General features: G+C 34.5%; 1 protein-coding gene across 11 annotated transcripts in view; it reads left to right on the top strand.

The window, feature by feature from the left end:
* The window catches only part of NSD3 (nuclear receptor binding SET domain protein 3), a 105,965-nt gene that overhangs the window by 28,803 nt on the left and 62,622 nt on the right, over positions 1-14,540 (top strand). For all 11 annotated transcript variants that reach the window (XM_074329632.2, XM_074329631.2, XM_019748085.3 and 8 more), the window contains one exon: positions 3,969-4,687. In XM_074329632.2, coding sequence (XP_074185733.1) covers positions 4,013-4,687 — 675 coding nt within the window. In that variant the 5' untranslated portion in view covers positions 3,969-4,012. The remainder of the gene's footprint in view (positions 1-3,968; positions 4,688-14,540) is intronic.

Raw genomic sequence — 14,540 nt, 5'->3', positions numbered from 1 at the left:
TTGAACTCTAACTGTATTCCATACACTGTCCGAAATACTACTTATGGATTAATTTAATTCTTACAACAACACAAGGTAAACAGACAATTATAAATATGTACAGTTTCTTGATAAGGCAATTGAGATTTAGGGAGATTAAGTTGCCTAAAATCGCATAGCTAATAAGCCTTGGATCTGGGTTTTGAACCTAGCAGTTTAATTCTGAGCCTGTGCTTTTAACCACAGTGCTCACTAGAGAGCCTCCTATCTGTAAGGTCTTAACTATTATGTCAATCGGTACGTCTGCTATTTGGAAGCTGGCTGCCAGACTCCAGCACTTACAAGAAATCATTATTAAAGGAATTTAGTTATAGTCCTAAAATATCTTTTAAATTATCAAAACTGCTTTCTTGATTGCATTATTGTATTATTTGGAAAGATAATATGAAAAAGTGTGGCTCTGTTCATGCTTAGACTTTCTAGAAAATGTGTAACAATGTGGACCATTTGGCTTGGTTGGTCAGAATATGCTGTCAAGGTTTAATGCAGGTTTTACCACTTTAAAAAGCTGTAGCTTTTTCTTTTCAAGACTTCTTCTGAAACCTAGCCAAATTATTTATTTCCCAACTTTTTACTTTTAAAGTTTTCAAGCCTTTAGGAAAGTTGAATGAATATTACATGAACACCTGTATTAACCCATTGTTAATATGTTGCCTTTATTTTCACTCTAGATACATGTACTTTTAAAATCCTAAACCATTTGAGAGTTGTGGATCTTGTGATACTTTAAATGTGTCACCATGGCTCTCCTAAGAATAAGGACATTCTCTTACATAAACAGAACACTGTTATCATACCCTTGAAAATTAAATAGCTCCATTGTTTAATAGCCAGTTCACATTTAAAATTCTGTTTTCGCCAAAATGCATATTTTTTTTACCCATGGGTGTATGTTTAAATCCTGAATTTAATAGAAGTTCATGCATTGAATTAGGTTGTCTAAATCTTGTCTTTTAAAATGTCAAATAGTCTTTCCACCTTTGGTTTGTTTAATAACCTTAGCTTTGAAGAGCTCAGGTCAGTGTCTGTGAGAATGTTTCACATTTTGGATTTGCCTGATTGTTTCCTCATTTTGAGATTTACTTTACCTCTGTAGACTATAATTTGAGAGACTAATCTGGAAGCTGATCTTGTATATGACAGGTATGCGAACCAAAAACACAGGTTGCATCTTGTCAAATGTCCGTATTTAACTTGCCTTCAAATTGGAAGTTTGAAGAACTTTTGAATTCCACTTATACTGTGTTTCCCCAAAAATAAGACCTAGCCAGACCATCAGCTCTAATGCGTCTTTTGGAGCAAAAATTAATATAACACCCGGCTTTATATAAGATCGGGTCTTATATAATATAATATAATCTTTTATAAGACCCGGTCTTATATTAATTTTTGCTCCAAAAGTCGCATTAGAGCTGATGATCCAGCTAGGTCTTATTTTCGGGGAAACACGGTATAGGTGCCCCATGTGTATTTACAGGATTTTAGAGCACACCCTTCTTGTGTCTGTGACCTATATACATTTTTGTCAAGAGTTAAATTAGGGTAATGGGTAATGTTTCAATTAAACTATATATAAAGAAATGATTTCTAACATCAGCATTATCGGTGTGGTATGCTGGTTAGGATCACAGATGCTGAAACCTTGATCGAATTCCAGCTGTCAATTAAAGGGCGAGCATTGTGCATTTGAGCAAGTCGTTTAACCTCTCTGTGCCTCTACTTTTCTATCTACAATGGGAACTGAATATCTATGTGAAGGTTGTTGGGAGGATTAAATGTAATAGTGTATGTAAAGTATTTAGAATGGTTCCTGGCATATACTAAGCACGATTTAAATGTTAGTGGTGGTTATTAATAAAACAGTTACTATTTTGGCAGTGACCAAGGCATAAAGTACATGAACAGAAGAAAATGAATCCTCTCAGAACTTGTAACTTAGGGAAGTGGAAGTGGTGTAGTGGTAAAAATCATGGGCTTTAGAGTCAAACATGCTTAGATTCAAATCCTAATTCTGCCCCCTTTGCTTTGTGGCTTAAGCACGCTGCCTAATCCCTCTGAAGCCGTTTCTTTTACCTATGAACCAGGGAGTCACAATACTGATCTTACAAAGTTGTTATGAGTATTAAATGAAATAATGTATAAAGTGCGTGACCTAGAGTAGATGCTAAAAAAATGAGAGCACTCTCTGATACCTCCTACCCGCCACTCCAATGTAGAGCAGTATGAGCAGTTTGATTTCCTGTATGCTCATATGCATTTGTTTGCAATTTTAGAACTTCCAAAATTCTTTCCATTTGCTAAAAGCAGAATAAACAGCAGCTGCTTAATTGGATATACCTTGAAAAGTGTATAGTCAGCATTTTGTCTCTCTCTTCTCTTTGCTGTTTTGTGTTACTTGCCTTATCGTTTTGGTAAATCCTACTAGAACCAAGATGGTAGACATTATTAAACAGTCATAGAATTGAACCAGCTGTAGCTTCAGAATCCTTCTGCACAATATTCCACAAGCTATAATCAGTTCATCAGACCTCATATAGTGTTGAAATCCGCTCTGCCTTAGAGCCTTTTAGAATAAATGTTTCTGGGGTTATCAAAATAGTATCTGGACCGTCCATTAATCCTCTGTCTCGAGATACAGGCTTGTCAAACCTTATGACAAAGCAGAATGGTCTTAGAGCATTTCCTAACAGATGCTTATCTATATTATAACATTCTAACATAGGCATCTTTAATACCTTCTAGAGGAGGTGCAATAATTGTAGGAGTACAGTGCAGTGAGTATAATGCAAAGATTATAATGCAAAGACTCAAATAAGTATGCATCAGAATGAGCTGGATTGTGGTCTTAAAATACTCCTGCTCTAGGCCTTACCCCAAATTTATTGAATCAGATTTATCCGTAAATAGACCTGGACATACGTGTTTTGTAAAAGTACCCCAGATGATTCTGCTGTTTATACCACTGGTTACAAACATCTAGATACTGGCAAGAGTATAGAGAATCACACATCCTTACACACTATTGGTATGAATGTAAATTGCTATAGTACAGCCTATTGAACAGTTTTGCAGTATCTGTCAAAATTTCAAATGTGTTCCATAGGAAAGCATATGTGCACAAAGGTATATAGTTTCAGGAAAGTTTCCTGTAGACTTGTTTATAATATCAAACAATTGTGAACAACTAAATGATTATCAGTACGCAAATGGTTACATACATTATGTTAGATACCACAGTTGTTTACTGTGTAACCATTTAAAGAATGAAATATATATGAAAATTGTCTATGCATGCTGATGTAGAAAGATATCTAGATATGTTAAGTTGAATAAGTAAGACACTGAATAAACTCTATTTTTAAATTTTTATATGTAAATATATAAAGATTTGGAAGAATACCCAGCAAAGTGTTTACATTGGTTACTCATGACACAGAAAAGTGGGAATGATGGAGAGAGAGAACAATAGGCATTTTTACTTTTGTATTTAAAATACTTGCAATAAGATTTTATTTTTGCAATAACAAAAAGAACTGGACAGAACGTGAATGATTTAAAGGAAGCTCTATGGGACCTAATTTACATGTGTCAGGACACTGCTTATATTGCAAATTACCAGGTTTAACCTGAGAATTATAATCTCTAACTTGAGAAACAAAAGAATGTCAAAACTATTTCACATGTTTGCAAAAAGGATAAAATTTGTTACTAAAGTTATTGTGAAAGTAATTGAGAGTTTCAAACGTGAGCATTTAAGATAAAAAGTATTTGCCCTTTGTCAGAATTGGCTGTTTTAAAAATATTTAGTAATCTGTGCATATCTGGACATGAAAATTGGGTTCAGAATATTTTAGCTTAATCCTTTTTCAATTGACTAGCTTCTAGCCAGTGAGGATATTAACACTTTATATCTCCTCTTTTAAAACTAGGCCCGATGAGAGAAAGGGAAAGTTAAGGATGCTGGAGCAGAACAATGGATTTCTCCTTCTCTTTCATGCAAGGGATCATGGGAAACACAATTCAGCAACCACCTCAACTCATTGACTCAGCCAACATTCGTCAGGAGGATGCCTTTGATAACAACAGTGACATTGTTGAAGATGGTGGCCATACACCATATGAAGCTACCTTGCAGCAAGGCTTTCAGTACCCACCTACAACGGAAGATCTTCCTCCACTCACAAATGGCTATCCATCATCAATCAGCATGTATGAAACTCAAACCAAATACCAGTCATATAATCAGTATCCCAATGGGTCTGCCAATGGCTTTGGTGCAGTTAGAAACTTTAGCCCCACTGACTATTACCATTCAGAAATTCCAAACACAAGACCACATGAAATTCTGGAAAAACCGTCTCCTCCACAGCTACCACCTCCTCCTTCGGTACCACAAACTGTGATTCCAAAGAAGACTGGCTCACCTGAAATTAAACTGAAAATAACCAAAACTATCCAGAATGGCAGGGAATTGTTTGAGTCTTCCCTTTGTGGAGACCTTTTAAATGAAGTACAGGCAAGTGAGTACACAAAGTCAAAGCATGAAAGCAGAAAAGAAAAGAGGAAAAAAAGCAACAAGCATGACTCATCTAGATCTGAAGAACGCAAGTCACACAAAATCCCCAAATTAGAACCAGAGGAACAAAGTGTAAGTTGAAACATCTTTTTGAAAAATTTTATAATATTTCACATTTATTGGAAGTCCTAGAGGTATTTTTCAGTTTTTATCTCTTCAAATATAAATGTTTCTGATAACTTCTTTCTTCTAATCCCTAGCAAGGAGCTTAGGATATTCTAATAGATGCTAAATAAATATTTGTTGAATAAATGAATGAACATCATTAGAGTGAAGCAATATTCTAAAAACGTGGCACTAAGAATCTTGCTTCTTACGTTTCTCACTTTTTTTATATATATATCATAGGTTGATACAACCAAATTTGGTTGATGCAACCAAGTTTTTTATTTTTTTTTTAAAGATTTTATTGGGGAAGGGGAACAGGACTTTATTGGGGAACAGTGTGTATTTCCAGGCCTTTTTTCCAAGTCAAGTTGTTGTCCTTTCAGTCTTAGTTGTGGAGGGCACAGCTCAGCTCCAGGTCCAGTTGCCGTTTCTAGTTGCAGGGGGCACAGCCCACCATCCCTTGCCAGAGTCAAACTGGCAACCTTGTGGTTGAGAGCCCACTGGCCCATGTGGGAATCAAGCCAGCAGCCTTCGGAGTTAGGAGCATGGAGCTCTAACCACCTGAGCCACCGGGCCGGCCCCAATGTTTCTCACTTATTTTTATTTGCTTCTAATAAACTTGTTTCTGAAGGTGAAGAGGAAAGGCATAGAGAAGATGGTTAATTATCTTTTTTTTATTATTTTAGACCAACTTTTGCTGATGGAGCTTAAATTTAACACTCACTACTAATATGTTTGCTAAAAAATAACCTGAAGTAATAGAGGAACTCTTGCTATTAAAATCAGAGTCAGTATTCACATAGATTGATTAAAACTTCAGGTGGAGTTTTTATAAAAGTTACCTTTCATAGGTAATTTAAGATATATGCTGTTGAAAACATTTGTTTTTAATTTTGCTTTTCAGTTGATTCGTTTAAATCAGGATCCAGACAAAGACCACATGTTGCATCTGGTAGATATGTTTCTTAGGACTTCTTAAATCTGCAGGTTCACCCTACCCTTTTTTTTCTTGTGATGTATTTATTAAAGAAACTGAGCATTTGTCCTTCAGAGGATCCTATATTCTGGATTTTGTTGATCATGTCCCTGTGGCATCATTTAACAAGTTCTTCTGTCCCCTGCATTTCCTATAAACTGGTAGTTAGGTCTAGAGACTTGTTTAGGTTTAAGTTTTCAGTTCATATTTATTCACTCTTTGTTTTAGTAATGGGTGTCACATGGCAGTGGAAAGAACCAAAGTAACACCTAATCTTAAGCTCCCTCATATGGCTTGGGCACAATTTTTTTTTTTAACATTTTTTTTATCCCCATTCTTCCACCTCCTCCCCTTTGGCAACCATCTGCTTGTTCTCTGTATTTATGGGTCTGTTTTGTTTTGTTTATACATTTATTTTGGTTTTTTAAGATTCTACATGTAAGTGAGATCATATAATATTTGTCTTTGTCTAACTTATCTCACTTAGCCTAATACTCTTTAGGTTCATCCATGTTGTCACAAATGGCAAGATTTCATTTTTTATTGCTGAATAATATTCCTGTGTGTGTGTGTGTGTGTGTGTGTAATCCCATCTTTATCCATTCACCTATTGATGGACATCTAGGTTGCTTCCATATCTTGGCTATTAATAGTAATGCTGCAATAAACATAGGGATGTATGCATCTTTTTAAATTAGTGCCTTTGTTTTCTTAGGATAAATGCCCAGAAGTGGAATTGCTGGATTGCATGGCCATTCCATTTTTAATTTTTGGAGGAATCGCCATACATTTTCCATAATGGCTGCACTGATGCACCAGCAGTGCACAAGGGTTCCTTTTTCTCCACATCCTCATCTCAGCACTTGTTTGTTGATTTATTGATGGTAGCCATTCTGACAGGCGTAAGGTGATATCTCACTGTGGTTTTTATTTGCATTTCTCCGATGATTAGTGACATTGAGAATCTATTCATATGTCTATTGGCCATCTGTATGTCCTCTTTGGAGAAATGTCGATTCAGATCCTCTGCCTGTTTTTTAATTGGATTGATTGGGTTTTTTTTTATGTGTTACGTTATATGAGTTCTTTATATGTTTTGGATATTAACCCCTTATATATCATTTGTAAATATCTTCTCCCATTCAGTAGGTTGTCTTTTCATGTTGTTGATAGTTTCCTTCACTGTGCAAAAACTTTTTAGTTTGTTATAGTCCCATTTGTTTATTTTTTTCTCATTTCCCTTTCTTCAGGAGATATATCCAAAAATGTATTACTAAGAGTGATGTCAAAGAGTTTACTGCCTATGTTTTCTTCTAGGAGTTTTTAATATCTCTGAGGTTTTAGTATGAATTTTCTTAATAAAAATAATATGTATGTAAAAATCTATCCCAGCTTGAATGAAGAGAGTTTAGTTAATATTCTAATGCATGATATGAATTGAAGATGTTTTAATTTGGGAAGAAATGAATATCTGTTTTTTGACAGTTGTCTGCTTGTATATCTGGTATGCCTGCATAAGTTAATTTGTTACCTTCTGTTCAAAGAAATATTTACTTCTTACCAACTCCCTTTTCCTTGGTAGCTGGGTTCCAGTACTTCAGACAACTCAAATTGATCTTTTTCTGGAATAAATGTCACACTGGTTCTACACTCTCACAAGTCCTGGTGTGATATTTCAATGTTTTTCTCATTTTTTATACTTTATTCATTTAACAGATTATTAGTTGAGTACCTACTATATGCTGGACACTTTTCTCAGAATTGAAAGTAGGGCACTGAATGCAATGTAAAGATGCCTGCTTTCAGGCTGCTTCTATTCTAGTAAGTGGAGCCAGAAAATACACATGTACGTACATATGAGCTTACACAGATGTATATGTGTAAGTTCAGACAGTGAACTTGTACTATGAAGAAAAGAAAACTGGGTGATGATAATAAAGAGTAACCGGGGCACTTTAGCTATTACGGTGTCTCAGTTCTGTAAGAACTGTAAAATGAAGGCTTTGGAACCAAACGATTTCTGCAATATTTTTAAATTTCTTACATCATTTATTAAATGCCCCCCGCAGAACTTAGCTCACATAATAACTTACACTGATTGTCTATTAAGTAAATGAATAAATAGGAGAGAAGTTAATTTTTTTCATTCCAGATACATTCACTGTAGCATTTCTTTCCTAGACCTGAAGTGAAGAGATACTGTGTTTCCCCAAAAATAAGACCTAGCTGGACCATCAGGTCTAATGCATCTTTTGGAGCAAAAATTAATATAAGACCCGGTCTTATATTAAAATAAGACCGGGTCTTATATAATATAATATGTTAATGTAATATAATACTGGGTCTTATATTAATTTTTGCTCTAAAAGATGCATTAGAGCTGATGGTCAGGATAGGTCTTATTTTCGGGAAAACACGGTAAATGATGCACTGTGACTCTTGGGAATCACAAAACTGCACAAAACTTGAATATGGTTTTAGCTTATTACCTGAGAACTGCCTTGCTGGTCTGTCTTGCTTTTATGCTAGAGAAATCTGGCAAGTAAGAGAATATCCAGCTTTACTTATTAGGCTAGACTTTTTGCCTTTATTGATAAAATGAGTTAAAAATATATCTCAAAATAGAAATAGGGCTGGAAGCAATTAGAGGCAGGATAAGACAGTCTATTTTTCATATATACTTTGCTTTATGTGAATCTAGGAGAAAATTCAGTGTAATGATATTTCTAGAAGTTACTTTCAATGAGAGTTTAAAGCCAGCTTGTCTTTGTTGGATGTCTCCTGTGCCTGGCTCTTTATATCACTTAAACCTTCAGTTAACTGTTATATCCAGGTATTAGAATGGTTAGATATAATTTAAGAGTTTTAGTTCATTTTTTTCTTTAGTAAATCATGTGAGGCATAATTTAATACTTCATTATTTAGGATCTTACAATATCTTTAGGTAAAAGAATGTCAATTTGACTGAAGGTATAGATGTATAGAGTGACATTGATTGCACTAAATATTACCAAGACCACTCCCTGGTAGTTGAGTTTGGAGGGAAAAATCCAGATTTTTTGTTTGTTTGTTTACCTCTCCCTCTCTCCCTGTGTCCCTCTCTCCCTCTCTTCCTCTTCTTCCTCCCTGCCTCCCTTCCTGCCTTCTTTCTCCCTGCCTTCTTTCTCCTTACCCCCATTCATCTCTCCCTTTCTCTTTCCCTCTCTTTCTCCCTTCCCTCCTCCCTTTTCTATCAAAGAAGTAAAGTGAAGAATTAAGTTCTTGTTAGTTGAATTTTGATTCATTAAAAATTATCATATGGGGAGCAGTTAGAAGCTTGAGAGATGGGTGCCATAAGTGTACTTTATTCTCACAAGAGAACTTGAAAGCTAGAGCTCCCGAGGTTCTTGCTTGTTGTTAATATCATGCTTTTGCTAAGCTGTACAGTGATGTGCACTAATTAATCTGTTATCTTACATATGTAATGTGTAATCTCATTTTTTTATGCATTTCCTTAACCTGAATAACCTATTTTGCTTCTTTCAGGACAGTTTTTTGTTTTTTAATGTTTAAATTTTTGATACCTTTGTGCCTCCTGGGTGTCATTAAGGTCCAAGCCCTTGGTGTGTAGCATTATAGATGGCTTAGAAGTGAAAGAGAAGCCCAAGAGTGACAGTCTGACACCACTGGACAGTTCCCCTCCCCCAGTACCTGCCTAGGGAAGCGTAACAAGAGCTATGTGCTTGGAAGTGTGGAATGATTGTCCTCAAGCTGGGGGTGTGTATGTGTGTTTCCCCACGCATAGGTTTTTTTGAGCAAACAAAATCTCACTTAAAGATTTCACTCATCACTGTTTCTTTTCTTTTTTCTTGGTATTTGATTGACAAGTATTTCCTCCCATTTCTGAACTGTTTGGCCTTCTAAAGAGTGGCTGTTATTTGGAACAACCTAAGTATATCTTCTCAACAATGAAAATGTGTCCAAACATCTAGGCAGCAGGAGACCTGAGATCACTACTGAAATTGTATATTTTTAAAGTTGCTTTAGCTGTTTTTCCTCCCACCAAATTAAAAACATGTGGAAATATTTCTGCATTTCTTCCTCATTGGCAGGTGTAATGCCTCAGGCATGTGAGGCCTGGTTGAAACATTGGTCTTCCACCAGCATCTCTGGGCTTATACACGAAGGCTAGTCTCATTAACTCTTAACTTGCCATTTTCACTTATAAAAGCCACATAGGTGGCTGAATCCCATTAGCACTAAGTCAGAGGTTATATTTGGTTCTCTAGCTTCAGAGTATTGGGTCTTCAAATTCTTAGAAAACTATTCACATGTAATATGTTCTTTTTGTACAGATTTTTTTAGTTTTTAAGATTACAAACTTAAGCAGTTATTCAGAAAGTAAAAGAAAAATGTACAATTTATTGCCTGTAACAATTTCTTTTCACGTTAAATGTTGACATAAGTTTTTGGTCTTTTAGAGAATATGATTTTGCTTAATGTTTTGAAAATTATTAAAGATTTGGAATTCTGCCAGATTTGATGCATATTATTCATCTTAATAAATCTCTTGGGTTTGAAAGAAAGTACTGGACCAAATTTTTTTAAAGGAGTATTTAGGATTATGTAATTTTATTTCAGCTGCTCTCTTAACGTATTTTTCTTCCTGTTTAAGAAACTTCCTGTGTTTCTTTCCTGGAATATAGGTATTTCCATGTGGAGTCAACTAAAAATGTGAAAAAGTGGTATATACCCATAAAATCATAAGTTTAAAGTTAAGATGATGTAAACACTAAGGAGAGCTAACTCACTGTCATCTTTTTCTCTGATGTTTTTTTCTCTTCCTAAAGCAACATTATTAGTACCAAAATAGATGTTTTCTGTCCCTACTTGATTTTAATCTCTTAAGCTTATCTATCCTTTGAACAAGCAAAGGACAATGGATTTTGTATCTAGATGCATTTAATTTATCTAGATGTATTTATATCTAGATGTATTTAATTTAGCATTTTCTGGCTCCTTGTTTTTCTTGACTTCTAAGCATTTGACTTCTGTTCACCATTTCATCTTAAAAGCTCTCCTTCTTAATTGGTGTTTATGATTATGCTATCTCTTGGTTTATCCTCTTACTTTTTTTGAGCTCAAGTCATAGATCTCTAGATGCCTACTAGATACCATATTTTGTTGTATGTAATGCCCACGTGCCACTTTCTTTTTTTTTTTGCTGTGTATAATGCAATCAGTGCCACTTTTTTGCCCAAATTTGTGAAGGAAAAATAAGGATGTGCATTATACATGGGTAGTACTAATTCTGCACCTGTGTTAATGTTTTTAATTATTTTATTTATGCTTATGAGTTAAAAGTATAACTTTAGAAATCAATAATGGTATCTATATGCAAACTAATACCTTGGAATACGAAATCGGTTTTGTTGAACTTATGATGAACTTGCAGAGCGGAAGAGTTCTTAACCTTCTATGTAAATATCATAAATTTGTTACCGATACATAAAATTTCTTGTACCTTGTATCTGTTCTTGTGTTTCGTAATTATTTGTTACATAAAATTTCTTGTACTATGCATAATATGTTAAAAAATAAATGATGACATTCCTTTATAGTACAAAAAACAAGTACCTAAATGTAAATAAAAATTTGAATTAAAAAAATAAAAAGAAAAACTTTTTTCCCTGAAAGTATGGGCCAAAAATGTGGGTGCGCATTATACACGGGAGCACATTATTCTTGGCAAACTACAGTAATTCTACTTTGCTCACGCATTAGCACATTTTATAATGTATATTCCCTTTCTTTCATTGCAGCATCCTTGTTTGACTTCTTTTTTCCCTCCTTTATTTATACAGTCTTGAAAGCTTAAAATAAATTTCTTGGGTCTCTTTTCTCTCCCTTGCCATTTCTATCCTTTTAAAATGACTGAAAAATTTCACTTGTATGAAAGTGATTTTAAGTGTTTCAAGCCAGCCTGAAGGAAACCCGAACAATCTGGAACAAACAAAAATATCAAAAAAAGATAAGACATTTGAATAATAAAAACATTTTAAAGGAAATTCTGTCTGTAATCCAGAAAGGGAAAAATGTTAAAGGGCTTCAGACCAGTTCTTAACAATAGTAGGATTCTGTTGTTTGGCAAAGATTAGTTACTCCTTATCTATCTGCCCTTCGAAAGAGTTAGATCATAGACACAGACAATAGTTTAGTGGTTACCAGAGGGTAAGGGGGGGTGGGGATGGGAGATGAGGGTAAGGGAGATCGAATATATGGTGATGGAAGGAGAACTGACTCTGGGTGTGAACACACAATGGGATTTATAGATGATGTAATACAGAATTGTACACCTGAAATCTATGTAATTTTACTAACAATTGTCACCCCAATAAATTTAAATAAATAAATAGATAGATAGATAAAGAGTTAGATCTCATACACCCAGACATCATGAAGATTAAATGTGCAGAGGATGGCTCACTTTCTTGGTCACATACATACTTTCTCAAGTGGCCCTGTCTTCCTGCTGTAGCTTCAGAGTAAGATGCTGAGGTGAAGATGTAAGCTACATATATAGACTGAAATGAAGCTACTGAAAGGGTCTGTCCAAATGTGAACAGTATTTCTAAATGGCTTCGTTATTACACTAGTGATCAGGGGGGAAAATTTTCCTTTTGAACATTGATTTTTTTTTTTCCTTGCTCAGTGAGTATGTCCTATTAGATTAGATATTTGTGGTACCACCACAGATGCATCTGACAGAGCCAATTTTGTGCCCGTCAACAAGTTGACACTACCTTTTTTCACCTGGGCCATTTCCACTAGGTTTCCTATTAAATATTCTGCTTCCCTTCATTTTTTTTTTAAGACATTTTATTTTTAGTTTTTTAAGAAGGGCGCAGCTCACAGTGGCCCATGCAGGGATCGAACCGGGCAGCTTTTGTGTTATCACCATCCCGCTCTAACCAACTGAGCTAACCGCCCACCCCTCTGTTTCCCTTCTTGTTCCCTTCCAAAATATTCTCCACATAACATGACCTTTTAAAAACAAATGATCAAATATATGGTGATGGAAGGAGAACTGACTCTGGGTGGTGAACACACAATGGGATTTATAGATGATGTAATACAGAATTGTACACCTGAAATCTATGTAATTTTACTAACAATTGTCACCCCAATAAATTTAAAAAAAAAACCAACAAACAAATTGGCGAATGTTACTTCTCTACCTAATCCTCTTCAGTGGTTTTTCATTGCACTTAAGCTACAACACTTGAATGTGGCTTATAAGGCCCCTCATAATGTAGCCTGCCTCTTCATTCTCATCTTGTAACCTCTTTCTTATTTGGAGCTAAGTCAGTTGTAATAGCCTTCTTGAAATTTCAACTTTTTTTTTTTTTTACCTCAAGGACCTCGCACATGCCACTCCTTTCTGGAGTATTCTTTCCTCTACTTTTAGTACACTAACTCCTCTTCCTTTGATTTTCAGATTATAATTTACTTTCCCAGAGAGGCCTTTCCCAAACTCCATATCTAAAGATACACACATACACCATTATTTCTCTTCATACATTTACTTTGTGTTAGTATATGTTTGTGTTTTTATTTGTTTAATGTCTATCTGTCCTATCCAACTCTAATCTCTTTGAGTCAGGGATCACATCTGTTTGTTTCACCATTGTATACTCATTTTCTGGAACAGTGCCTAGAAAGTTATAGGCACTGTTGAATGAATGATTGATGCTTGAGGTTTCGGATATTATATTAATCTGGCTTACCATTTGCTAACAGTTCAAAAAACTTTTTATAGTTTATTTAATAAAACTATGTTTTTACAACGGTGTTTTAAATGTCTTTAATTAAATGAGAATTTTAAGTAGCTTCTAGAATTAGCCATATTTTTTAGTGGAGTTAAGACCTAATTTAATGGACATACCCCACTTTTTAAGCCATCTGAAGTAAATTCTGTTGTTTGACAAGTGAGAGATTTTAAAAGATCTTTTAAATTACAAAAGCAATTTGCTTTTTACAGAAAATGGACGTAACACAAAAGTATAGATCTTACCTCATGGTTTCCCTGATCTTGTTCCCCGAAGATAACTACCCTTATCAATTTTGTGTAGAATGTATCAAATAAAAAGTAAGATGTTGATAGACATGTAGATTTATAACATGAAATAGTGCTGTAGTTATCATCCCTCTGTTTAAATTTCCTCATTTTGTGTATTTTGTACAATAGGTCCCTAAAATATAAATACAAGATTAAAGAGTGTACGTATTTTGAATTTTGATAGGTACTTCCAAATTGCCTCCTTAGAGGGTTGTAGAAATTAATTTTTAAATAACATATTTGTGTATTTTATGATTAGAAAAATAGTGTGTTTATTATAGCCAACTTGACAAATATAGAACAACACACACACATACAAATCACGTATTCCATCCCATTGTGACATCCTTCTCGTCTTTTTTCTATGCACATAAAGAAAATTGTTTTCCAAGATTGGAATCATACTGTACAAAGTGCTTTGCAATTTGCTGTTTTTAAGTAATATTATATTATTATTTTCCCATGTCATTTAAAAATTTATATTATTTAACTATCTAGTTATATTACAATTTAACAAATTCTACATTTTTTAACATCTAGGCGGTTTCTAATACTTGCTCTTACAAATAGTACTGGTGTACATATTTTCGTACTTACATATATATTTTTATACCTCAGTGCTTTTTCAGTGTACATTTTTATATGTGTATTTGCTGGGTCAGAGTCTGAAAATTTAAGACTTTTCATACATTTTGCCAAATTGCTCTCCAGAAAAATTCCAAATTACATCTTACTAGCAATTT

This window comes from Rhinolophus sinicus, chromosome 16 (assembly GCF_057876585.1).
Source record: "Rhinolophus sinicus isolate RSI-liver-muscle chromosome 16, RSI-T2T, whole genome shotgun sequence".
NCBI classification, from domain to species: Eukaryota; Metazoa; Chordata; class Mammalia; order Chiroptera; family Rhinolophidae; genus Rhinolophus; species Rhinolophus sinicus.
Note: the sequence above shows the minus strand (reverse complement) of the source record. Positions and strands in the feature narration are given on the sequence as shown.